The following is a 27,588-nucleotide window of genomic DNA, read 5'->3' as shown; positions in this document are numbered from 1 at the left end:
TATGAATTATATACATCATAAACATTCTTGGCTGAATCTTAACTGTGCTGAATGGTCCTGAAGGTAATTTGTGGCTACAGAAATCTGCATGTTAGAGCATGTTGGGTTGAAGCCCCAATGGGTGTTGCCTCTCTGTCAAGGTTCAGAGAAGCAGAAGCACAAGAAGAGCAAATTGGCCAAGTTACACAGCTGCAGTGGAGGCCTCCAGGTCTGCACTGTGTATGCTTTGGAGGATTTTGTTTGGATTACTTCTAATCTATGTCCATGGATTAGATGTCCAGGAGCAGCTAGAATACACTAGAAGTGCTCCCAGAGCACAGGGCTTGCTCTATTACATGTGAAAGTTGTCCAGTTTATCTATTACGGGACTGCTTCATAAGGCAGACCAGAATTTGCAGACGTTGGGATAGGATTTCAAGAACACACTGCTGAGATGATCTAAAACACTAATGTGTACTCTTTCCTTACAAAAATCAGCTCTAGAGTACCCTCCATAAAAATTTTACTGTGGATTGATATTCACAATGTTGTGAAAATCAAAACCATATTTGACACAGTAATGGCAGAATTTAGTCTTCATATCTAAAGATTTCACCATACAGTCAAAGTTTCTTCCCATGGGACAGTGTGCTGAATCCCTTAAGCATTTAAACAATTCTTTGTCATGTTTTCAATTTACTTTATTCAACTCAAATTCAGGAGCTATTCAGATGTCAGAAAAGGTCCTGCAGCTATGTCAAAGGGAGAGAGAGAGAAATTAAGACTTCCCAAAAGCAATGAGGAAAAGAATTCAGTTAATAAAAACAATTTCCCACAAATACTTTTCTACAAATGTCCTGAAAACTTGAGACTTGATTTTATGTTAAAAAAAATGATCTTGCAGATGAAGTTGATTAGCCTATTTTTCTATTATTCCCTCCACTTTAAACCTGAGAGCTTTGAACACCATGAAAAGCAGTGTAATCCAGGAGTAAGACTATTCTCCTCCAACTACTCTCATCTACACTTCAGTTTCTTGAGGAGTCAATGGGGAGAGTCAGATTCCTCAGACCAGTTTTAGACACCTAAGTCTGAAGAAAACACCTCTTTCTTGTTCTTTTCTGTTACGAAAGGATTATTATATGATGGCTGTAGACTTTAAAATTGAAGGTTTTTTTACAGATGTTTACAGACATTCTGCTAGATTAATTGTATCCCAGCTGTCTTCAGCATTACTTCCTCTGCAGAGTGAGAAGAATGCCCTGTGAGGGAATTCCACTAGGAGAAAACTCTCAGAACTTTTCTGTAAGAAATACATTAATTTCTTGGCATAGCCAGCTGCGATTCAGAAGTTCCATTTCTTGTTGCTAAATAGAATTTCCATCATTTACTACCAATATTCACAGTTACACTCAATGATTTTATAAGCCCAGAGCCTCAAGTGTTTGGATCAGATCAGTGCTAGACACTGTGACTGACCCTGGCATGCAAACTTATTTCAATCTACTCATGTTTTGGCTCCAGTGAGAGTATGCAAATACATGCTTAAATAGTTTGATGATCAACAGATGATCTAAGAGAACAACTTTATACTTTAAGAAGTATGAGATGTACAAGAAGACAACAGATTATAATAGAAATTATATTTTAATATTAAAAAATTTAAAAGGAAAAGGAATCTGAAGCCATCGAGGAAAAACAGTTACCCAAATAACCAGGAAAAAGAACATCAGGATTTTGATTTGGTAGCTTTCCTTTTTTATACTAGAGGTGAAAAAAATTCCTACAAATATTACACTGCCAGTTCTCAGTAAGAATGAGAAAATTATTAAAATTATTAATTATTTCAGAGCAGCAAAAATTTTTAGCTCCAGAAGATGAGAATCCTTATAACACAGAGCAGAGAAGAATATAGGAAAATGCCTTCTTAACCTGAGAATTTTATGAGCATATACAGTCAGAAAGTGAGTGCTTGAAAGCACAGGAATCCATAGCTTTCTCAGGCATAAATCACTCTTACTAAGGGTAGATACACAATAATCTGTAGGACAATAATCTGTAGGACTCTGTCTTGCAGAGACTGTGAAATTCCAAGGTATCACCAAGTAATAATTAAAGAAGCAAAGTTTAATTGCTGGAGATGAGCTCAAATGACAAATTATAAATCTGAACCTTTTAAATATAATTTTGAAAAGTTTAGCTCTGGAGACTTCATTATATGTATGATATCATGAAGGGATGGCTGATGTAAAACTATGAGTAAGTGTTTTCTTCTTCAATTTGGTTCCAAATTTGAAGAACCTTTCCCCCTCCCCATCTTTTAAGAGAACGTTATTATAGCAGCATGGTTAGTCACAGCAATTTTCTGTACAGTAAGTACTTTGGGTGAACGCGACCCACTCATAACACTTTGGACACAGAAGATGGGAAACTACATGAATGCAGTCCGTGTTTGGGCACGAGGTTAGGCATGAGGAAAAATCAAACTGTGAGGAAGCAGAGTGAATAGGCACTTGAAGTCTATTTTCCAACAGGGGATCAGCAATAACTCATGTGACAAATACCATGAAACAACATATGAGATCATCCTAAGTAAATCAATCAAGCCACTGTTCCTCTGCTTTTCTAAGAAGTGCTTAGTTAAAAAAAAAAAAAAAGAAAAAGGAAATGTCTGTGGAACAAAATTCCAGATTCTTCTTGTCTTATGTGTGTATGCCCCCCAGATGCAGGGGCTATTTCTTATCCTCTTGCAGCCATAGTCAGCATTTGTCCTTGTGCAGGGTCAGTAGATGGAACAGCGTACACTTAATCCCAACCTAGGTTACCTTTATTTTGATAGGTAAGAAAAAAGTGAGTGCTCTGAGGTTTAACTATTTTAGGATGATGAAAGTTCAGAATTAAAAGGTTAATCTCTCACTAGATTATTACATAAATGGGCAGCAGAATGCAACCCTTCTGTTTGCAACATGCTTTGGACAAAAAGAGAGACACTTGGTTTTGCAGTCTGGTAGAATTTGTAAGTATTTGTAGACATGCTTTGAGTGCAGTTTCTGGATAGGACTTGGAAACGTGTAGCTTTTTCCTAAATTCTCAGACAAGTCAAAAATATCTTTTTGATAGAGTCAGGGGTTTGGGGTCTCTAGGTGGGTGACTGGAAGGTTTTTTTTTTAATCATCTCTTGAGGTTTTGAATCTCAGCTGGATCTCCTGATCCAAATTAATGGCTTTTGCAGACATGGGCAACAGAGTAACACTCTCTTCTCCAGAAAGCATGTGCTGTGCATACCTTATAAAAATACTGCCAAATCTTGATTACTGCATTCTCTACAAGTGCCCTGACACTCCCATCTCTTTCTGTACCAGGGTCAGACATAGGATAAAACTATATATGATTCAAGTTAATGTTTATATGATAGAAAACCAAGAATCCTAAATTAAATTTAGAAAAGTTTTTTATACTCATGCTCTGACAAGCATGGACAAGGCCAGTTTTTGTCTTCTTCAGCACCCTTCTAAAAGGTAGAATACTGCAAGAGAAGTAGTTTCAGTCTGACCTGATTTACAGGACAGAACAGGATAAATAAGTGGTCACTGTCATTCAACTACCAGCCTATATAATTACCTAAAATAGTAATTAGATCAAAATTACTTGAATAATAAGATGTTATTAGAAAACTGCTCTTAAAAATATTCTTAGGGCATCAGATTTTTAATTTTTTTTTATTATTTCTTACCCAAAGTAATCAGTCATGGAAGTAAAAGTTGGATTTGATATTTACATTCTTTGTGGTTTTAGACAAAAATCTTGTCATAGAAAAGACAAAGAGTTTCTACTTGTTTAGCCTGAGACCGTAACATGGTGATGAAGTGGCACGATGATGGTATGTGTACACCGTAAAGTCCTTGACAAAGGGGTTGCTGTTGTGGCCTCATGCCCACTCCCATTGGAGTGGCAGCCTGGCATCTTGGCCTTCCACATCAAGCATAGGTGGTACCCCAAGTCTGGAGCCTGCTCTGAGACACTATGGCCAACAAGTCACGAGAGTTCTTGGAGAAAACATGTGAGATTCAGAAAATGTTTTTCAGGAAGATACAGTCAACTCAGCGAGGTCTTAACTGACATGAAGGAGCAATAATCCCCTGTTTCAGTAGTGGTAAGGACACAGAGAACCCACTTTTTAAAATTAATTTACAAGCATAGTTGCTGTGACAGGAGTTAAATCTTATTTTTAAATAGTGTTAATATACTGGAATGCTATTTCAGAGGAAAAAGGGAAAAGATGTTAGAAGTTATTTGAAAATCTCTACTCAGTTGGGTAGAAGAACTACAGTTCCATAGATGCTGTCTACACAATCCTGTTTTCATCAAAATAAATATTCTCATCAGAACAAATTGTTTGTAGAGAGTGGTAGTTGAAATATGAAATGTAAGTGAAATACCTGAAGCATTGACTTATATGTTAAAATTTGAATTTAGCTACATTAACAGGATAGCAAAAGGACACATGGTGTTTATCTTTCTGTATGCATTCACACCATTTCTTTCTAAATGGAAAAAACCTGCTTCTCTTCATCCTGTGTTGCAAGCCGTTCATGAATAGAAGTCTATCTTTTTGTAGCAGACATCCTAAGCCTCTCCCTTCCGACAGCTATGAATTTCTGAGTAAACCTGATGGGCAGTGTAGCAACAAGCATGGATTTCTTCCTAGTCACTGTAGATTTTAGGCCTTTTCCCAATATATATATGTTGCTTAATTTTACAAAAAATAATTAACGTATTTATTTGTGTCTCATTTGCACAGATAGAATACTATGTCTGCATAAGATCAAGTACAGGTGTAAGTCTTCAAGTGACTGGGATATAAATAGTCCATATATTTGGCTATTTAGAACACTATTGCTCATGCATGACTATCAGTTACAGCAGAAGTTTTGCATGTGCAAGAGGTATAAGGTCACATTTCAAATGATGTCAGAGAGAACTCCGGGAATAGCTCACAGGTTCTTCAGCAGTGCAGAACCATTGGACTTGATGCCTCATTTCTTTTTCTCCCTTTGATGCAGGGCAAGTTGACACATTTAATTACTCTTCAGGATTTTTTACCCATTAAGTTATTTGGTTATTTACCTGATCAAGTTTTGCAAAGTTGTAATAGATTTTTTTTCTGCCACAAGTGAAGGTGCCTTCAATGGTTATATAAGGCAGGGACCAGCCAGCCAGAGCCTTGCCAGTACCCCTCTCTCCTGGCTTTCAACACAGTTGTTATTCCAGTAATGTCTCTCTCTCTCAAGCTGTGGCTGCCAACTCTGTTCAAATGTGTGGTGGTTTCCTGCTGTGGGCAAAGAGCCACCAAGACTGAAGCTGGATCCACGGAACTAATTTCATGGCTAAATGATGATTCATTTACCCATAACTCTTCATAGACAATAAATGGTGGAAGTATGCAAAAAAAACAAAAAACTTTTTTGGGGAGATGAGGGAGCTAGACACCTCTCTGTGCTGGAATATGAAAAAGTTTGTTGCCTCAAAGCAACAAACTGGAGAATTAAAAAAAAGTGGCACTATGTCAATTTTTTTAATAATTGCTTTTTTTGTTGTTGTTGTTTTTAATTAATTTCAAACAGCTACTTGTGAGGAAACTACTTTTATTCCAAGCAAGATTCATCTGTCTGCTTTTGCGAGGATTAAGTCTGCACCAAATGGGAAGCAAAACTCAGCCACATCATTCCTGTCTGCATGGAATTTACAGTAATGAAAAGAAAGCACCTGAGCCTTTTGCCATGGGGCGTCTGGAAGGCTTGTGTTTTAATCATACTAACCAGCTCCTTGAGGAGGGCCATTCACATTTCCCCTGGAAGAATTTCTGCAGACAGCAGAGTTGGCCAACAAGAGATGTGATCTCTTCAAAATCTGCCCAGCATTTCATTAAGGAATAAAGACTAAATCTGGTGGTGAAAAACTGCTTGCTGGAGTAACAAACTAAATAATTTGCACTTATCATCCATTTCTCCCTACTACACTATCATCAATCAGGTTGAACAGATTAAAACTGAAGGGATTATTTAATTTTCTATGTGTTGTTGTAGGTTCTACTGCCTACTTTCTATACATCTTATAACCATATCTATTCTGTATAAACAGGTAATTATTTATATAAACAAAATTGCATACATACATACATATATATATATATATATATATATATATATATATATATATATAAAATTGAAGTTTCTCTTATAGTTGGCAGACCTCTTTGCTTCTGTGCTAGTCCTAGAGCCAGCTATGGGAACTAATTTTTTCCCAGACAGATTCTTAAAATTCAGTGCTCTGCCATGTAGAGGTTACTGAGTCAACTTTGTTAACTAAGCTAGTTAAGGAAGTGAGAACCAGTTAAGTTGCCTTAACTTTGGACTCTTACTAGCTTGTATACAGTCCTTCCCAGCAGAGTTAATTAGCTTAGGCATCCAACCAGCAATTTTCACAGCAAACTAACCCAATTATCTCTGCATGATATGATACTGTGCTATGTCTGAGCCCAGAATATGTCTCTGCATATGGGAAAAATTAACCTCAGGTTGTGCCATTGAAAATAGCAATGGGTGCTCTAGGGAGAGGGAAAGTTCCCTTCTGCCTTTCATAATACCAATCTCTAGACTGATAACTATGTAGTGAATACATTTCTAGAATATCAATTTTTGTGCTAGCTATAATTTTTTAAGTCAAAGTCATTAAAGGTAAAGAGCATGAGGAGCCCAGGTCTCTAACTTGCAGAATGCAGCATAAAGCAAATGTTTTTTGACACCCTGTTCAGCATTATCAGACAAGTTTTCATGGCCAAGTGCCCTCACTAACTTGATAACAGTTCCAATTTAAGTAGAACAGTTCAGATTTTCTTCCTTGCCCTGGAAGATCTTGCTGATGATCTGCCATTGTCTCCTGACAGACTTGGAGACTCAAGGGAAACCTCTGATAACACACTTCCATTGACAGTGTAATATTTTCATTACTTGTGTTACTGCAGAACTTCAGCCCCATTGTACTTATAAATTTATTCTTCTTTTTCCTAAGTGAAGAAGCACTTATCTTCCCATTTTTTGAAGGACAATGGATGTTCAGGGTTTGAAATATTATCCAATGCAATACTTGAGAAAGCTGTGATATATTTAGGATCTGAACACTTCAGGTTTTCAATGGGCTAAGGTAGGCCACTGACCAACATTCTTCTGTGACAGTTATCAAAGTTGTGTTGCTTTAACTGGTATAACTCATTGTCCTGGTTTGACTGGGATGGAGTTAATTTTATTCTTTGTAACTGATACAGTGCTGTGTTTTTAATTTACTATGAGAAAGTTGTTGATAACACACTGATGTTATAGTTTTTTTTCAATAGAGCTTGGTCTAAGTGAATGACTTTTTGGTTTTCTAAACTCTGACTGTGAGCAGGTGCACTGAACTTGCCAAAGGGATATTCCATATCATACAGCATCGTGATCAGAAAATAAACTTGTGTTTCTGTGTGTGTGTGTGTGTGGGAGGGTGTTGGCTGGGAGCTGCTGATCACTTTGGTCAGCAGGTGGTGAGCAGTTGTATTGTGCATCACTTGTTTCTTTTGGGTTTTATTCCTCTCTGTCTTTTTCATTACCACCATTATTATTGTTATTATTATATTTTATTTTGTTTCTATTATTCAGCTGTTCCTGTCTCAACCCACAAGTTTTTACTTTTTTCTAATTCAGCTCCCACTGCAGGGGGGAAAGTGAGTGAGTGGCTGCATGTTGCTTAGTTGCCAGCTGGGATTAAATCATGACACAGATAAAAGTGTAAAGAGACAAGCATAATATAAAAAATAAGAGGAAGAACAGAATTTTCTGTAATGACTATAGTGCAGATAATTACACTAACACTAAACATATTCTGGTCAGAGCACATAGCTATTATCTTTTATATCCTCAGGAAACACTGCTAAGTGACCATTTAATTTTGTTATTTTTTTACACTTGAATTATAAATATCCATCACTGATGCAGAAAGATGAGGCATTAAGCTGATACTATGCCCTTAATCTCAGGTTGAGTAGTATCTAGTCAGTGCCTTGAAAAGTTATCTAACTTCACTCTAGGCATATAAACATTTTATCATTTTTAAATCTATTATTTACTGTTTTCCAGCAGAAGACAGGATTTTTACTGCAAACCCCTCTTCCTCAGCCATTACAGAATTTCATACACATAGTCCATGTTACCTCAAGAAATGTGGACTCAGTGGCAAGCCTGGTATTACTTCTAAAAAACTAAATTTGAAGCTAGCCCAGAACCAGTAGAATAAAGCAGATATAGACATTTTCTGAACAAAACCAGCTACTGCCATTTTAGAGTACAGCTTGATAATGTACAGTTTCAAATATGGACTGATCTTGCATCAAAAATCCATGAAGAAATACAGACAGTATTCCAGGCTCCTGTGTTTCTTCTCTTAGTAGGGTAATTATCCTCTTGAAGTTGCTGGGACTTGCCCTCTAGATTTCTGTCACCACTGTGTCACTGTTACATTAAATGACAGCATGACAGTTTCAGCCTATTTCAAAGACAGAGCAGCCAAGAAAGACGTCCCTCTCTGAGGGCACACTGTGCTTTGTTCGCTGGCTACACCCACAGACATTAATAATGTCAGCTTTGCATTGATCAGTGGCAAACTGTGTTACATTCTCTTGGAAATTCAATTTCCTTGTAAAATATGAGACTGGGCACTGCATGACACATTCAACACAAAGTCTTGGGCCTTTCTGGCTTCCCAGAAGTTTCTGCTCTTCCCTAATAGTTCAGTATCAGAGGAGAGGTGTCCAGAATAGACACCCTCTGGCTTCACAGCACTACCAGAACCGCAGAGATTTCTGTGATAAATTGAGACAATGGAGCTTGTCTCCAGCTGTCACTCTCAGAGAAACCATAGCTTCTGCTGTGTTTGTACTTTGGAATACCTTGGGGTGAAATAAAAATTCTGTGTTATATATGACACTACAGTCCTTAATTTGTTAGCAGCATTGAAAAATAACAATAGCAAGCAAAATATATACAGAAAAATTAAAACAAGCTCTGAGAATCAGTTACAGCTTTGGCATGTGCTCTTGGAGTCATTTCTACATTCCTAGCATCTTCTTTACACAGCACAGCATATGTTCTCATTCTTGTGCATGTATATACTAGAAGACATAGATAAGAACATATGTAATGGAAACAAGATCTTGTTCTTCTCACTTCTCCTAAAGAATTGTTTGCACTAAGAGGGATGTCAAGCTCCCAGTTTTGGACTCACTTGTTCTAAAAATGCCAAATGAAATTATGAACCAAGTTGTGCAGAAGGAGTTTTTTTTTGTTCTCCTCTCTTCCACCCTCCATTCTTCCCCCTAATGCATAATAAAATTTTCATGGATATAACTTCCTTAGAATTAGAGTATTAGCAACTCAATTGTATTTACATTGTAGATTATAATTGGCATGATAAAGGATCCTTTTTTGTCATCTTGTTCCATTTCTAACCATGGATCATTGATGTAACAGATCATTATGGCCCATTGTGCCAGTTCATCAGTTAGGATCTGTGCACTACAGGCATGACAGATTTCCTCTGCAGCAATTATAGTCTGTTGTGACAATAGGATTTAATGAATCTAAACAACAAACACATAATCTGTTATTACAGAGCACAGATATGCACCCAGATGGGAATACATTTCCTAGACACTGCCAGTTGAAGTTTTAAAAATTGTGTCTATTTCAGTCTTCATGTTATTAGATGCAATGCTCTAATTTACAGCATATATTTATCTCTTCCCTGGCAGGTCAGAATTTAAGGCTTAGTCCTGCAAGTGTTCTGTGATTTCATTTTCTTTTCTGAGTAAACATTATCTCTTAGGTTTTTAGACACATACTTCCCGCCTTTCACTGTGAACTAGCCATGCTATTAATGTTTCAATACCAGCATTACAGGCAAAACAAACAACCACAATGAAATTGGTCACAGAAATTATTGAATAGTAGAATATTTTTGCATTGTTTCTAAAGAATAGGCACTTCTACTTAATATGAATTTCTACAAAGCTACACCAGTGCAAATATGTAAAACCACATTGACTAATATTTCCCTGACTGATGCAGCTGAAAGTCTGCTTTAGAGACTTTTTATACATGCCTGTTGAATTAATACTGTCTTTGGAAGTACATATTTTCAGCTTTTGAATATGAGTTAGGGACTTCAGCTCATCAGAGCTTCCAATTACAGTGTTGGTACTGCTATGTTTTCATCTATGCACATGGACACTACTGGAATATATGTACTTTGTTTAAATAATTGAAAGTTCATTGCAAAGAATATTTTCATGAGAATCACATGTGGATGAGCTATGTAAATGCCATTGTGGGCCATCATGGTCATTACAATGTACTTTTAAAAAGAAATTCCCAATTAAACATATTTTCATATCCATACACTTGAATAAAAAATGGAAGAGATTCTTACCCTTACCTAGCATGCGAACACATTTGGCATTCTGGTCAGGACTATCAAATGAGATTTCTCCGCACCTCTGGGGGAAAAAAAAGATATATTTCATTAAAGTCTCTGTGATAGCACCCCTGTCCTCATCCTCTGATACCTCTCTTTACATTTTGGAACCAGAGATGTTCAAGACACATTGTAAAAATGTCAAAATAAAAGCTTTTGCAAGTAGCCAAAGTTCGAGAAAAATAAATAGTTGTTGCAACACTGTACTCCAGGGTGTTTACTGAGGAAAACTAGGTAATGTCTTGGTGCCTTTGGATCTGTCTTAAGCTAAGACTGATGTCTGCCCCTGTTATTGAGGATGATTTTCTCCCTGTATATTCCCAGTAAAGGAACATCATTAGAGTTATGATGAGAATACAGAAGTGTTACCTTGTTTTTGAAATAAAGATATCATTTTTGAGTTTATGCAGACAGACCTGTCAGTTTAGCTGCCAGGAGAAACATAATTGGTGTGGTTTATGGGTCTGATCCAGCTTCAATTAAAGACAATCAGTGGGCAGATCCACTAACTTCAGTGGTGGTTTTTTCAGGTGCTACATAAAAGATACAGTTTTGTATCACTACACTCAAAGCTCATGAGAGGGTCTTAAGGACAGCCTCATATTTTCTAGGTAAAAGTGGTTTATACTTCCTTATCTACATACTTATGGTTTTGGTATCCATGACCAAATGGGAATAAAAGCAGAGTGAGTAAAGTTTGAAAGAATAACTGAGAGCTGTCCATTTCCCTTCCTCTTTCTTTCTCTCTCTTATGTACTTTTTTCTTTTCAGCACCTATGGTGAAATTATTAGAATTGGGGGTTTGTTTTGCTTTCTTTTAATTAATAAAGATGACATTGCAGCAAATATTAAAACCTACAAACCAGGTAAGTAAAAATCCTCAGAGCATCAAAGAAGATGAAACACAGCAGCAGTTTCATAAATGAACAACACATTTGGAACTCACTATTGTTAAAAACTTTTCACCTCCCTCACACTGAAATAAACACAAATAAACAAACAAAAGTCCCACACAGTCTTTTTATACATCATTACATCTAAAAAGAGCAAACAGATGCCTGTATTAACCTTCCTAGGTGGGAGCACGTACTACAGAAACAATGAAAAAGAAAAACAACACCTTGCATTTCAAAGTTAATTTTATGAATGCTCTTATACCAGCTCCTTGTCAGGAGAAACAGAAACTTGATATTTATTCTTCTGAGAAGAATGCTAAAATGTGGGCTTCTTTTCACAGAAGTCTCCCAGCTGCTTCTTCTCAAGCAAGCCTACTTAGACAAACACAGATGGTAAAAAGCATGTCAAAATTCACTGCCCACCTTACCCCTGGAATTATGGTGCTCTCTAAAAACCTTTGGTTGTTTTTGATTCAGTCCCTCAAAGGTACTGTATGTTCCAGACATATTTACACAAACTTCACATTTCAGGCTGGCAAATGGTATCTTACAATATCTAGCAATACTCACCAGTCCTAGCATTATGAAATTGGGAAAATGGCTAACGTTGCCCAGGGCCAGCTAACATCCCATGGGATGCATTGTGATGATGGATGAACTTCGAAAACTTTGCAAGTAAGATTCAGATAACTGTATACAAGTTCATAGCCTTATCTGAATTCCTTTTATGCCTACAGTCCACAGAAGTGGTTGAAAATCATTTTACATCAGTCAGCCTAGGAGATTTTTCACCACTACCACTGCAGCTGGAAATACCAGGAAAAAGATTTTCTGCAGCAATTTAACTTCTGTCGTTGGTAAATGTTCATAGGTACATATCAGTAGGGTGAAAAATAAACTGTTAACAAAGTGCTCAGAGCATTGAAAAGGACTTAGTTGAATCCTGGATGAGTAAAATGGCACAGAAATACAGCAGGAACTCACTTTTTCTCATCCACAGAATAGGGCTGTTTGAGCACTTTTGCTGTTAGCAAATGTTTTCCATTAACAAGAAGCGAGGAATGATTTTAAGATTTAATCTTTAGGATTAATCTGGGACTTTACCACAAGTGCTATGAATTCCTTCCAGGACTGGATAAGTTTCCTCTGCCCTTTTCCTGGCTTACTTCTTTTTCCCATTTAGGTTTGTTCTGCCTGCTTGTACATCGTGGTTGGTACTATGAGATGTGGCCAAAAGTCTCTCCAGACCCAATCAATTTCCAAACTAATCTTACAGCAGCTGCTTATTCCCTCCTGAAAACATCTAAGTTGGTTATAGAGTCAGTAAAGAAACAGTCAGGGAGAAGAAATAGGAATTTGGCATTAGATGCTGGTTATTCTACTTATTCTCTACAGAGAGAGAAGGAGGAATGACCTGGGACATACCTGAGTATGGGATACTTTAAATCTCAGTTTGGGCTTCATGGCTGGGCCTAGTATAGTATTGGTTGGACTGGCTCTGCCATATGCAGTGTCAGGCTGGTGAGTTCACAGAGACAGCGCTGCTGAAAATAATACCACCAGTGTTCCATGTCCCTGAATTGTGAGAGCCTTTGTTGTTGAAAATCTTAAAAGAACTGTTGTGTTTTGAATTGGTCAGACTTAACAAAGAAATGGGTAAATACAAGTAAAATTCAACCCTCCAAGTTGTCATTGTACATTCATATATTTTGAATAACTGGACTCTGGACTAGACTGGGGTTTTTTTTCTTTCTGGAGAAAAGGGAAGCATAGGTGCTTTCAGTTAATAATATTTTCAGTAATAGAGATGCTTTTTCACATAGAATTGCAGCCTGCAATTTTCACATATGTGAAAATTTTTTATATTTATATAAGAAAATGAATTAATACATTACCTACTCTCTACTCCCTTTTTTGAGATCAGATGCATGACATGATATTAAGCCTTTTACAAAAGCTGCAATGGAAACACTAACTGGAATGGAACTTACACGTCCCCATGGAAAAGAGACTGAATCATGGAGCAGCTGAAAGTGGAGCTTAAAATAAAACAAAGTGAAAAATGAGAATAGGAACAAAAGGACATGGAATTCAGAAGAAATATGTCACAAACTCAGTAAGGTAAGTGAATTGGAGAGCTTGAAACCAGCCTGGATGACTCTGATGGCCCAGTACCACTTGTCAGAAGAGGGAAACACCGAAAGGCACAGGCATCATCTTCCACAGAGAGAGGCTCTGTTGGAGAAGGGTGCTCTCAGGCAAGATGACCATTTAGCGAGATACTATGAGGAGTACACGGGAAAATGGGCAGCCATCTACAAGAAGCCCTGTACAGAAACAGTGTAAGTAAAACTGCAACACAGCAGGGCATAACTAGCAGGAAAAAGGTTCATGCAGAGAATGGATGGAAAATCTTCTCTGTGTACTAATGCAGTAATGTGTCTCATGTTACTCCTCTGGTATTACGTGATCATTCATAGGTTAGATTTCCATTTTCAGCATGCCTGGACTCACACCAGCTGCATTTGGGGATTTGAGATATGTAGCAATAAACAGGGTGTACATACCCCAGCCAGAATATGCTCTTAGTTTGTTGGGGGGGGGTTGTTTTCTTTTTTAATGTTGTGGAGAAAATTTTACAAATGGAAAAACTGGCTTTGAAGTCATCCTATTCAACTCCTATCTGTATGATAAAGTAATGCATTACTCATTTTAAGGAGGAAGATGCAAATCAAGTAATTGAAATACGTGGGTCTAAACTCTTTTCTATGACAAAATTCAGCAATTAAATGTCTGAAAGTGTTTTTCATGAAAATTGCAATAAGTGGCATGTTAATTTTCTACTTATTAAAGGCATATAATTAACACTGATCTAGCATTTAACTATTTTAATCTTGTTAGATTGTATAGTGTTTTAAAAATACAGTAGGAATTTTTCTGGTATGAAATTTGACCTTTTTAAGCTGCAGATAATCAAGTTTTTAAAGCCAGTTTAAAAGGTTATTGGAATAGGAACCATATTTTTACACTTCTTCACTCTAATTTGTTTTGTTCTGCATGTCCTGAGTATGGTGTTCAACACATGTCTCTTCCAACATGGCGAAAATCAGGGAGGTACTTGATGTACATTATCAGCCAAACATGGCAATGAATATTGCATCACTTTCTTTTTGCAGGAGGTGACAGGGATTATTGTACCGCCAAACAGAGGAGATGTGTTAACTGCATATTGATTGCATGCCAAATATTTTTTAAGGATCTATTGATTTCTGTTTTAAAAGTAACCTTCAGTTAGTATGCTTTGCTCTTATCAATAGTAGATGGACGTAGATTCCACATAACAATATAGTGGGGTGAAAGAGCTCTTTCTTTCTTTCTTTTTTACTAGAATACTACATATAATTTGTTATTCCTTTAGAAAAGTTAAGAGATGTACTCATAAACAACTGATTAAAAGAATTCAAGGCAGAGCAAAAAGCTTCTATGCTTTTATGAATAAATGGATAATCTCAGAGGCAAAAAAAAGCTAGTGTTATTCCTATTTCTGTTTTCCTGTTACATTCCTTTCCCCATTACCTGTAAAAATTACATGAATAATTTTCTCTAGCATGTAAAAATATCATTCTTTTTGCCTAAGGATTATTGATGTAAAATCTGCTAGTGTGGAAAACAATGCTGCTTTGTAAGTCTTAGCAAGCTTCCATAAAACAACAGGCCACTCATAAATAGCTGAAATCTAGAGGCAGTATTTCAGAGTCAGGCCACATGCCTTTCATCTTCAGGTTGCATGGGAGTACTTTTAAGGTTAATTCACTTGATAAACTATCAGAGTGTAGGAACTGTAGGGTATCCAAGATATTGTGCTTCCCTTTCTGCCTCTCCTCTCTGACAGGGACAAAAGGAAGTACAGACACTACAAAAGCAGACAGATGTCTAATGTCTCTTACCTGAAGCCTTTCTGCTATCACCTCCCCAAAAATAAAAGCTGAGTAGTTATTAAATCAATTTTATGCAAAACAAGGAAGTTCCCTACTGATACTCTGTAATTTTGAGATGCACTTAAATGTCAGATACTTCTCAGTTTTGCTGAATCCCTATCCATGGTCTTTGTTGGCCTTAGCAAAGGAAATAAAACCATTGTTTTTATTTGTTTAGAGACAAAAGTTCCTTTTCTCTATATCACACTATATTTTAACAGGTCCTATTTGATTAATTTTCTCTGAAGATGGTAATTGCAAAAGCTTGCCCTATTCATGTGATCTTGAATTGATGACTCTGCATTCTTCAAGAATTTTACTTAGCCTTTCTTACATAAAAGCATGTGTATAATGAATACAGCTTGAGAATTACATGTATAAATTTTCCCATTGGTAGCAAACATTACCAGAATCTTTCAGCTAATAAATTGTCCAAGATCTATAAAAAATTGTGATTGGTTTTATGTACTATTTCCCAAGGACTTAGTAACAGTTCCCATAATAATTATAGATAAAATGTAATACTTACATGAAAATTTAGACCTACTTTAGGCAAGTTAAGGGTTTCACTAAACTGGGCTGAAAATCACTACACTTCTTTTGAACTGGCATGTATTACGTCTATGTCCATCCACTTACAACTATGCTGTAATCGCAGCATGCTGATGACTGCCTTTAAAATACTATTAGAAGCTAGAATGCTACATTTTTTACTATTAAAATTACTGCTATTTCATTGCAACTATTATGTTGCAGTTGTACTGCATTTCATGGGTAAAGTTTCCAACTTCCCTATTTAGTATCAGCATTGAGGCATACTTAAACTGAAAATTCAGGTTCTATTAACACCTGGATGATTTTCTGTAGAGTAGAATAGCTATATCTGGGCAGACTTGTTCAGAGAGTTCATCCCTTTCCAAGTTTTCCCACTGAAAGGGAAGGTTTCTCTTCCCTCCAAGAAATTAAAATGTTGCTCAAGTAACATTTCAACACTGTCACTGTCAATCTCCAGCAGAACCCTGGCACTGCATTTCACTCTGGAATCTACCATGCTGTAGACCCTCAGCTAGTCTGAACAGAAGACACAGCAAACTAAGTAATTGCAACTAAATTGAGCAATAATTGCCAACTGCCCATTGCTGCCAGTAGTCAGCATCTTGTTTGTGGGCTAAATAGCCTGAGGTGAACCTTTAGGCAGTTCATTTTATCACAAACCTGTGATTTAATATGGTTAAGAGTGGTTTTAAATGGATTAATGTTGCTGGAAAATGGATATAGCAGTTTAACTGCTTTGTTTTCTTCTTGAGTCAAGGAAAAAAAAAATTTAACAGCGTGTGAGTTCATTAGGGAGGCGCCAGCAGCCCTGACCCCCATGAGAATCTGTCAGTGTTTCAATATGGCATCCTTACTTTTAAGTGTTTATAACAGGGACACTGGGAGCCAAATACAGAATTACTAAGCAATAAAAATGTTGGGTTTTATTAAGCAGTAAGTTACAGTCAAGTGTGCATTAACGGGTGAGGCACAACTTTCAGGCATGTTCTGAAGGGGTGCCAACATCCAAGAAACATTAAAGAGCAGACTAGTTTGTAACCCTCATGGGATGAACCTGTATTACAATTAATTTTCTAGTTTACATTTAAGAATGTAAAACATCTGTAGATTACCTAATAGGTCCTCCCACCACAGAAACAGTTCTAAGTAGGAGGGAAGATGGGAGGGAAATATCAGTATTAGGGAAAAGGCAAATATGTTCTCTCTATTTATTGTTGCTCTGATGTGAAACATCAAAGTTCTTTGTATTTAAAACATTTCCTGAACCACATAATTATCTTTCCTCCTCTGAATTGTAGAGCTGGGCTGTTCTCCTGGTTGCTTTCCATGGTCACAGCCATTTTAACTTTCACTTTCTATTGGAATATGTAATGGGAGGAAAATATGGGATTAATTTGTGAAAATTTAGGTCTCAACTTCAACCACAGGTTTTTGTCACATAATTCCCACCTATCTACTGGATCGAAGCCTTGGAAGCACCAGCTGACTCACCACTCTCTCCAATAAGCAAATCAAAGGTCTGTGGGAGAATAAACCTCCTGAAAAGTCTCCTCAGGCTGTTCAGAGCAATGTGGGATGAATTTTGGCACCTGCTTGTTTGTGTGTGCCCACTACATACCATATGGATTGCAAACAAAAGTGCAGTGTCAGGAAGGACAGGAAGACTGAGTGCCAGTGAGTTGACACAGGCATCTGTCTAACAAGACCGTCTCCCTGACCACTTCCTGAGCAGTACCAAGAACCAGTGGCCACCTGCTTCTCAAGAGCTGGGCACTCCTGGTTCCCTAAAACATTAGAATGTACTGGGGCAGTCTTGTTTCATCCTTTCTAGAGCTTAATTTTTAAGGAATAGAAGTTGGTGAGAACAACCCATGCCAAAAGCATACCAACAATTAAGTAATGTGCCCATGAGCCCACCATTTTCACTCACTTTCTGGCATACTTAGGTAACAGAACTGGCACTGGACCAAACAAACCACATAGGAGAGAGTTAGAAATCATCAAACAAACCTGAAAACACATGTGGAAGATCTTGTCAAGTTGACAGCTTCAGCAGAAGTGAAAACAGAGCACTTAGAGGCAGAAGGCAGGAAAATGCTTTTCCCTAGTTCTTTGCTTGTGCACCACACAGTGCCTAGGTCTGAAGGCAGTAGGGTCTCAAGGACAGCTGCTAAAGGAGTGCAGAATTTGCCATCTTGTAAAATCCATACGGAACTGGGCAAGAAATCTTTGCATGAACAAAGTCCGTTCTGCAACACTTTGAGGCTCTGCGATGCCCTAAGGAGTTCCAGGCCCAATTTCTGTGAAAAGAGGACACTACCAAAGGATGGCCACAGGCCCTCCTTTGATTAGCTGCTTAGATGATTTCAATGCGTCACGACACGAATAGCTCGTGTCACACAGTATCTCCTGGGTTTATTGCCAGCCACTTACCCAAATTTGATCCTGGTTATACTTTTCAAACATTACATTTTGAGTTCTCCTGCACTGTACTTATTTTAAAGCTCTTTTGCCACTACAAGCAGTATTAATATATAAGTGCTACCTTCCATAGTTCTGCAAAATGGACCCAGTAACAAAATTTTGTGGGCACATGCCCAGCCATGTTACCAAACACATATTGTAAAAATGGGCATCTATTTAGCTTGTTAACACATGCTTCTACAGTCATAGCTATTCATTAGAAGTACTTACTGAACTTATATGTAATACTCATTGAGTATCTCCCTCACTGGGAGATTCAAGAACTTTTTTGATTCAATCCTGTGCCATGTGCTTTAGGATATGCTCGAGCAGGGAGGTTGGACCAGATGACCCACTGTGGTCCCTTCCAACCTGAGCCATTCTGTGGTTCAGTGATACTCTTATACCACTGCAGCTTAGAAGAGGAAATCAAACCAAAAAACTGAGTGACCTCAACACCGAAAACACGGCTTTTATAAACTCAAGTACAGCCAGCATACATCATGTTTCTATGTGCAGAACATATGGAGCTAAAAAACAGCAAGTGTTGTTTTGACAGGAAAAATTTGCATTTCAAAAATTGTCATATTAGACATTGTGGAAGAACATCTTCTGCATTAAAGTGTTATTGGTACTAATGTCTCTTTTTCAACTTTCAAAGTGGGATTCATAACATCTGGAGCCATACAAATGCCATTATATACTTAGATACTACTGCAGTAATCCTTATGAACATATTTCAGATACAAAATATCCACATTATTTTGACACATTAGCTACTGTTTCCAAGGTTGCAGTCTTTTGGAGTAATACTAAGAAGACTAATTTTCTCCCTGAAAATAATTCCCAGAAGCAGAGTGTTTTGTTTTATGTGTGGAACCATCAGCATTAAATAGGTCTATTGATGGCAAGTATTACACAAAACTGCTCTTTTCTTTCACTTCTGAATATATTCTGATTATAATCTCTTCGCCAAGACTACATCCATGCTTACCCTTGAGAAGGTAAAAGAAAAGGACAAAGTACCTACATATGTTTCTTTTACTGTGGTAAAACTCATCATAGGAGTTCACACAAGGAATCAAATACCCAGGAGTTTATACAAGGAATTAATTGCCCAGGTATCTTCCTTCTTCTCTGGCAGTCCCAAGGCCTTCCCAAGTGATTTGCCTGTTGAGTCTCTTTACAAAAATTGTACAAGCTTTTCATTCTAAAGAGTCTTATTTTAGACTGCAGAAACAACTGGAATAAAAACCAGCAAAAACACTTAATGGGAACAAAATGTTCCCTGGTGTGCACTCAAGGTATTTTTGAGCCATCAATCTCTAATCTAGAGCAAATAAAGCCATCATGGCTTCATAGCTATCTGCAATTGCTGCCATAATCCTGTTTTGAGAGCAGATATTAAAACACGTCAGAAATTTTATTACAGAATTCATTTCCATATGTAATTCAAACAATATCCTGATCATATTGGAGGGTAAGAGACCTCTGCAGACACTCTACTGCAAGTGTTTTACCTGCCAGTCTTTGTTTTCTTAGTAAGTTTTCATAAATAAAAAACACTAAAATATTTTACACTTGATTATGAACAACTGCATTTTCCAGTAGAAATAAGAAGTAGAAAAGTAGAAAAATGTACCTCACATTTTAACTACAACATACAGTAAAGTACATTATATAAGAAAGGTAATATTTATTAAAATAGGCAGGATACAAATTAATTTCATAGAATACCTCTTTATTAAACTGGCTTTCTTTGCAACAGAAACAGGAAAAAGGAAGTCGTTACTATTCTTTCAGACTTTGCTAATAGGCAACACCACCTACTATTTATGTGATCTAAATAAAGGTTAAAGAAGGACTCAGTTGAGTGTGGTTCCCTCCTTTCATCTGGATTTGTTCTCTTGAAGAGATGTCTTCCTGCTATAACTAGTAAACCTCAAGAATTTTGCAAAAAAGGCAAAGACGTCTGGTGTAACTCCCTATCTAACTGGATACTGCTTTTTGGGGGGAAAACTGAGAACTGCACTTCATCTGTAGAATCGAGAAATGTTAACCTGTTAACCTCTGTTGTCATGGGAATAATCTTAGATTGCCTTTTGGCCTGCCCTTGCTCATACCTTCCACTCTTACCTGCCAAAGTCAACATGGTGAACATTTCACTGGTGGAGTTTCTATCACATATCTCCTACCTGTTTGTACAAAACCAGACAATCCATTTCATTTTTAGTATTAATCAATTTGATTCTGACTAATACACATGGCATCATCTCTCTTCAGTGTCTGTTACCACTCTTATCACCACACAGCTGAGTTTCTTGCAGTGGGCATATCAAACAATGTGACTAATACCTGCATACATAGTTTATTCTTTAACTGGTCCTCCAAAGGGAAAACTGGCTTCATTATCTATAATTTTGTTCTCAGAAGATTTTATTCTCAGATCTGTTAGGTTTTGTCTTGTGCTATTTAAGTGTTACTGCTATTATGTATTTATGTTAAAGATGGGATTTAAAACCAATTGGTTTTGATTTTTTTTCATTTAATTCCCAATTTTTATATGATAGGCTTCAGGAAAAATAATTCTCTCTATATATTTTCAAACAATTGCTAAGATACTGAATGTCTTACTAAGCTATTTCTTTAAATGAAGTCTATTTGTAGAAGTCTGTTTTATAAAATTCGCAGGATGAACATAATATTTAAAACTATGCTGGGCTTTTTTGACTCTCACTTGAGGGAACTGAGCTCTAGATGTTTTCTAGATGTGCATAAAGAAAGAGAGAGAGAAATTTCTAGAGACTTATTTAGCCCACCTGATTACAGAGAAAAGCCTGGATGCCTAACTCGTCATCAAATGCAGTTAGAAAGATTTAGCTGACTCTCAGTGTAAACGCTGGCTGCACATTTGGACCCTAAAATCAGCTTTAATCCTGAATGTTAGAAGTTGGATCTGCACAGCTGGAAAAATATTTTCCAGTAAGGTGGCTGTCAGGGAAGCAGAGCTAAGGGAGTTGCTAATGGTCTCACTGGGATGTGGGATATCCACATATTTGGTCATAAAGGGAGGGCAGCATGGACTGTTTAATAGCTCTAAATTCATTGTGCTTTTGTAAAGGAATTAAAAAGATGTTTTTAATACTGCTATGGCCACCATTATTAGGACTAATTAATCACTTGGGAAGAGTATGAGGTGAATAGCAGAATACAACTGCAAGGCTCACTAACAGCCGAAGGAAAATATGCCATTTTCTTCACAGTAAGAAGAAAACCTTTTCTGAAGCTAGGGGTAAATCCTGTTATTTCCTCTCAGGTTTAAAAAATGCTAAAGCAGTAAGTAAAATAATGTTTCCCATTTTCCTATATTATGTTGTTATATACCTTTATATATAAAATACAACTCTTATAATGAAGCATAAAAATACAGTTATAATTTCATGGAGGTAAGGTTTGCTGAGTAAATTGTACTTTGTGGGAAGCAGTGGTACATTTAGAAGTTGTGCAGTGCAGTGATTGAGAGCAAGGAGAAGAAGCACTTTGCTTGCCAGAATTGGCAAGCACTTCTTTTTAAGAATTCTCTTTTGAAAACATTTATACGTTATTATGGTATCTTTAGTATTTACATATGGCAGGCCTTTGTCATTATTTACAAATGAGTCATGGTTCCCCATATATTGCAATATTCCTGAGCCACGTGACTGATAAAATCGCACATATTACAAGTGGTACATCCACATAATTTTTACGAGGAGCAATGACTTTTCTTTACAGCTTTTAGAAACTTTGTTTAACCTTACTTTCCTAGCATTTAAAAAAATTATTTCAAAATAGATTTTACATAATACATAAGTAATAAAGTTTATCTAATTATCTTTGCTGACTTTATTTTGAAATCTTAAGGTGCTGTTCATTTTATTCTACATGATCTTAATTAATAACTCGGGTGAAAATTCTGCCCAGTTCAAAAAACTTTTTGAGTGGAAATGAGCCAGATTCCAATTAAAGGAGGTCCCTATTGATATTTAAATATATGAAATTTGCATTTGGATGCAAACTCTTGTTGCTCAGGTAAATCTTTGTTATGGATGCTGAGACACTTCTCCTATTTGAATGCTGGCAATGAAATGCTGACCTACTGACTAAAGTGACTGCAGCAGTTGTCATGCTGAGCCTGACAGAAACAATATAATGAGTTTTTAACATGTCTCTGCTATTGAAAAACATTTGGTAACTCTTGTGATTTTTGTAATTGTTTTCTTGTTGTTCTTTCAATTTTTTGTTCATTTTTTCTTTACAATATTATTTAACATTATCCTTGAGGCAGGCAAGACTTTACAGTTAGGTACTGTACAGATGGGAAAAGGAGGAAAGCACTGCTTACACAAACTTGCTAAAGGTCACCAGCCCACTCAGAGAGCAGGGAGTAACATTCCTGTTGCCTGTGATTCTGTGTGCTATTTCTTACATGAACAGTATGATTACATTTATCTTGTTGAGTAATGGATGACTAAATACAGGAATTAATAGTGATGAGCACTCTCACCCCATAAAGACAACTAAGCAACTTAGGCCAGAAAAATCAGATTTGAGGGGAGATATTTTGAAAACAAATATCACATCAGATCAGAAACTCTGAAGATTTTATTCTTGAAAGGCACCTGGGTGACTTAAGAGCACGGTTATTAAAATAGTCCTGTGCTTGTCGGGCATTTTCTTCCTTATGAACCTGTAGCAAGTAAATCCAGCACATACAGGTACCATCTCGGTCAGCATGAGAGGCTCTGTTTGACTCTGATCTGCAGAGGGAGTAAAGACCCTGGCTGGTACAACAGTGCTTGTTTATCTAAAGATGACCACACACACCAACCCCCACACTCCTCCCTCCCCATCTGAAAGCCACTGGATAAGTCCCTGGAGTATCAGCCAGAATCACATATTGACAGCAAAAGGAACTGTGGGGAGGGGGTGAGAACTTCCAGCACTGCAGATCAGGTGGTCTGTGTTGTATTTTGTATTGACACATTCGTTTTGCATGAAACTATTTTGATTTGGACAAAAATGTGTATGAGGATTTTCCTTCAAGGGGAAACACAGAGGGGTTTATCCTGATGAAATTTCTGTTTCCAGAAAAATCAGATTTTGTAACAAGATCTAAAACTGAAACCAAAGAGATTCTAATTTTGAAAACAATCATCAAGCAGAAACTCCTTAAGTTGAAAAAAACCTCTAAGTCAAAATAATCTTCCCATCTGGATGCACAGTAATCCAAGAGGAGAATAAGAAAGTTATTGTGTGGGTTTTTCAATGTTTTTCTTGTATTTAGTGTGATATTTCACAACTGTCCGGGGCCTCCTTCCTCAGTGCATTGGGAAACATCCATTGCAATATTAGATTCTGTAAATGAAAAAAAAAAAGAGGTTGTTTGCCAGAAATGTTAGATTTCTCTAACAGAGGAAGTTGGCTACTTGAGTAGCTCAGTTTTCAGCCATTGACAAATTGATCTACAGATGACAGTCAGCCCTCTTTGGCCATTGGAAATCATGCTCCGGCCAAATTAAAAGGTCTACTGACACCTGGACTAATGCTGCTTAGAAATTCCAGTTCTCACACAGAGGGACTGATGCAGAAAACACTCAGCAATCCCCCATTGTGCAGACAGAAGAGACAGCTGCCAAAAGAGACAGCAGCCATCAACTCAGATCCCAAGCAAGACTCAACCCTACTTTTCTGATGAGCAGAAAGGCAGCTTTCCTCTCTAAGCCTAACTCTTAAACCACCATCATTAAACAAAACTACTGTCTTCTATTGTTTTAAGCACATATGAGTTAAATAACAGATCCTGTTCATCACCGAATGTCCACCAAAAATCAAAGCCATAACACATCCGTGGCTTTCTGGACATTACTGTGATAACGTAGCCCCTCATTCAAGGCTGACTGCTCACCTCTGTTTAAACTGTCTATGCTTAGCTGCTGCTGAGCTCTTTTGTTGGTGCTCACTAACAGCAACATCTCCAAATATGACATAGGCCAGTGTGGTTAGCATTTTGAAGTATGGTGGTTTTCCCACTGTTATATTGCTTTATGAGAGAAAGCTCTGTCCTAAGTTCACCTCCCTTCTCGACATGGAGATTCGACCTTGTTTAAACACATATTTATTTTTATCTGTTGACTGTATAGAAGGGATTAAAAAAGCCTATTGTAATAACACAGAAGCCTGGAATAAGATTAAAAATATGTCATTCTCATGGAAAGGATGTTAATCCAATATCAAAAAGTGTTTAGGTTGTGATATCTTTGGAAGCTTACGGATGTCACCTTACAATGGTGTGATAGCCATGATGTAGTCTGCCTGAAACTAAACAAAGATGAAATTCAATGTCATCCTGATCCTGCTTATCCTTTACACATTATATCATACTAAAGCAGGGAATTTCAAAACAGTAAATTGCTATAATCCCAATGGAAAATCAAGGATGGAGAATTTCCTGTCCTTTGATATTTAAAATCAGAAATGCTGATGTTTTCTTTAAACTTACTTTTATTGGTTTTGCATAATACTTGAAACAATACATAAAATAAATATTTTATGATTTTGTTCCTGAACATTTTCACAAAATAAACACAAGACAGGGCAACCTTTTCTCCTCTGTTGGCCTTCACCACAAGTGTCCAGGACATGAGTATCTCCACCCACCAGTCAGCTACATAAAGGATTAATATGGTATTTTAAAAGGGAAAATTTGGACCATGCAGGGACTGCTTGAGAAGAGATAATAGGGAAAGTATGCTGTTAGAGGGTTCTTCACCAATCTTTGCCAAAACCACAAGGCACAGTGAAAACTCAAGGCTTCTTTTAAAAAGTGCTCAGCTCTCCATAGCTAGATCAAGCACAGCACAGTAACCACAAAAGTATATCTCCACGGCTTTTTCTAACCGTGTTTGAAAATTTTGTCCAACCATTGTTTCAAATCCTGGCAACTCATCTTACCTCTGGGAGACCTGATATCTATCACTCAGCAAAAAGGAACAAACTATCTTACCTTGTCTCCTGCAGAGATTACTAACAAAAAACACCAATAGCCTTTATACCAAAACACTGATACATTCAAAGACTGCCAGAAACACTCTTTATTCCATGCATCATCACAATAAAGTAGCTTTACTCCCAAAGAGAGAGCATCATCAAGCCTTTGAAGAAACACATGTTGTTGGCCAGTGACATCAGTTATCTCTGCTTCCAGAACACTAAAATTACCAGATATCTTGACCTCCTTCTAAACTAGAAGATGTTAACATATTTTTAAACCTCTTTACAGCTTATTAAAAAGGAGAGGAAAATGTTTTGCCAAGAACAGAGTATGTACATGAACAAATGTGAATTTACATGCGAAAACATGAACAAGCTACAGCCACAGCTCTTCAGTTCACAGTGTTTACCTAGCTGTCTGAAGAGTAAACGAAGTGACTGAAAGCAACAGCTCCAGATTGCAGAAGAGGTGGAGACCAGCAGATCAGACCAGTCTTGGGACAGAATTTAGAATAAGGACCTGAATAAAGAATTTAAATTCATGTTTTTGTGAAAAGTACTTTCAAATATAATCACAAATTAATACTTTGCTATATAGTCCTTTTACATCCATTTTTTGGATCTGATCAGTGCTTCCATTTAAGACAAAATATTGTCTGGAAAATAGTTATCTTTACAGATTTAGTAAAACATAATTGTTTTCTGAACTTCATAGTTTGGAATTTGGACAATAAAACTGTGAAGTTTTATGAACTTCACAGTTTTCTGAACTTCACAGTTTGGACATTAGCAAACTATGAAACCAGGGGCAGCTCTTTATTGCCTACTGGCACAAAGAAGTTGACTTCAATCATATTAAATTTGGTGTAGTGTCCAAAGCAGCCCACAGTGACAAATGGAGTGAGACCAAGTCCACCCTGGGAGGATGAAATTTCTGTGAATCAAATCAAACCCCATAGATTAGCACAGTCCTCACAATTGCTAGAATATAGCAATGCCTTGAAACTGTATTACTGTGAAACTTCTTATCCCATTCGACCTGGTAAGAAAGGCAAGCTCAGAGCCTCCCTTTCCCTGTTTGCAGTGTGAGGTTTCTCTGTTTAATTACCACACAGAGATGTTGTGAGGCCCACCTACATAATGTTTGCAAAGTAATGTTTGCAGAGCAGTGTATGGCACATGAAAAGTAGGGAAGCGAGCCAGGCACTGAGGTGGAGATGGAACAGGAGATAGAGCTCTGGGTCCCTGTGCTTCTGTTCACTCTGCTGGGAGCTTTTGCACTGCAGATGTTTAGGTAGCACAGCCTCACAATTAATTAATTATTTCCTTGGTATAAAGTGTATTAAGGACCCCTGTTTAAGACTACAATTTACAGACAGCTTACAAGTGGCTGCTGTTTTCTGCTTCATGTTACATCCTGGGATGGCTACTGCCCTTATACACGGAGTGGCATGGATTTTCCATGTAGTTACCTGACCTTGGACAGTTTTAGCTCCTAAGGAAACTGCTTAGGAAATATATGTGAAAGCAGCATTGTTAAGGGAAATATTGTTACTGAATTGTAACAGTCCTTGCCAGTGATTACTACAGTGATATTTATGCTCGTTTTCGGGGGAATTCGCTGCAGGCTCCCAGCAATCGGGGAAAGCCAGACCCATCTAGTGTGAATGGTGGCTGTTCAAGCAGGACACAATATTGCCACTGTTGCAGACAGCTGGGAGGAAGTCCTAGAGAGGCATCATAGCCCACTGACTGCACACTTCTGTCTGACAGCTTTCAGAGACCAGCAAGAAAAATCTCTGCCTATTAAACAGTGGCATACCCTGCTCCTCCCTGGGGAATCATGAGAGCCAGGAGACAAAAATTCAGTTGCCTTAACCATTCTCTCCAGAAAACAAAAATATCCTACAATTTAAAGTTCCGTTTTACCTTGCCTATATTGGCTCAAATGCATTAAAAGGGCTGAAATTGCAGAAAGCTAGCCTGTGGTTTTTGAATCCTCAGAGTCTAAGTAGGCAGACACGTAGCTGTAATCTCCATGTATCTCCTGTTCAGGCCATTTGGCTCAATCATTCTCAGAATAAGATCACCTGTTGCTGGGGTCCATGCACTTGCAAAATGCT

General features: G+C 37.4%; 1 protein-coding gene across 2 annotated transcripts in view; it reads right to left on the bottom strand.

Annotated features, from left to right (window-relative positions):
* PDE7B (phosphodiesterase 7B) overlaps window positions 1-27,588 on the bottom strand; it is a 168,190-nt gene that overhangs the window by 104,701 nt on the left and 35,901 nt on the right. The window contains exon 3 of one of the 2 annotated variants that reach the window (XM_077782133.1): window positions 10,498-10,564. In XM_077782133.1, the coding sequence (XP_077638259.1) occupies window positions 10,498-10,564 (67 nt within the window). The remainder of the gene's footprint in view (window positions 1-10,497; window positions 10,565-27,588) is intronic. The other variant, XM_077782134.1, reaches the window with a different exon arrangement.

The sequence above is a fragment of the Lonchura striata genome, chromosome 3 (assembly GCF_046129695.1).
Source record: "Lonchura striata isolate bLonStr1 chromosome 3, bLonStr1.mat, whole genome shotgun sequence".
NCBI lineage: Eukaryota > Metazoa > Chordata > Aves > Passeriformes > Estrildidae > Lonchura > Lonchura striata.
This window is presented reverse-complemented; position numbering and strand designations above follow the sequence as displayed.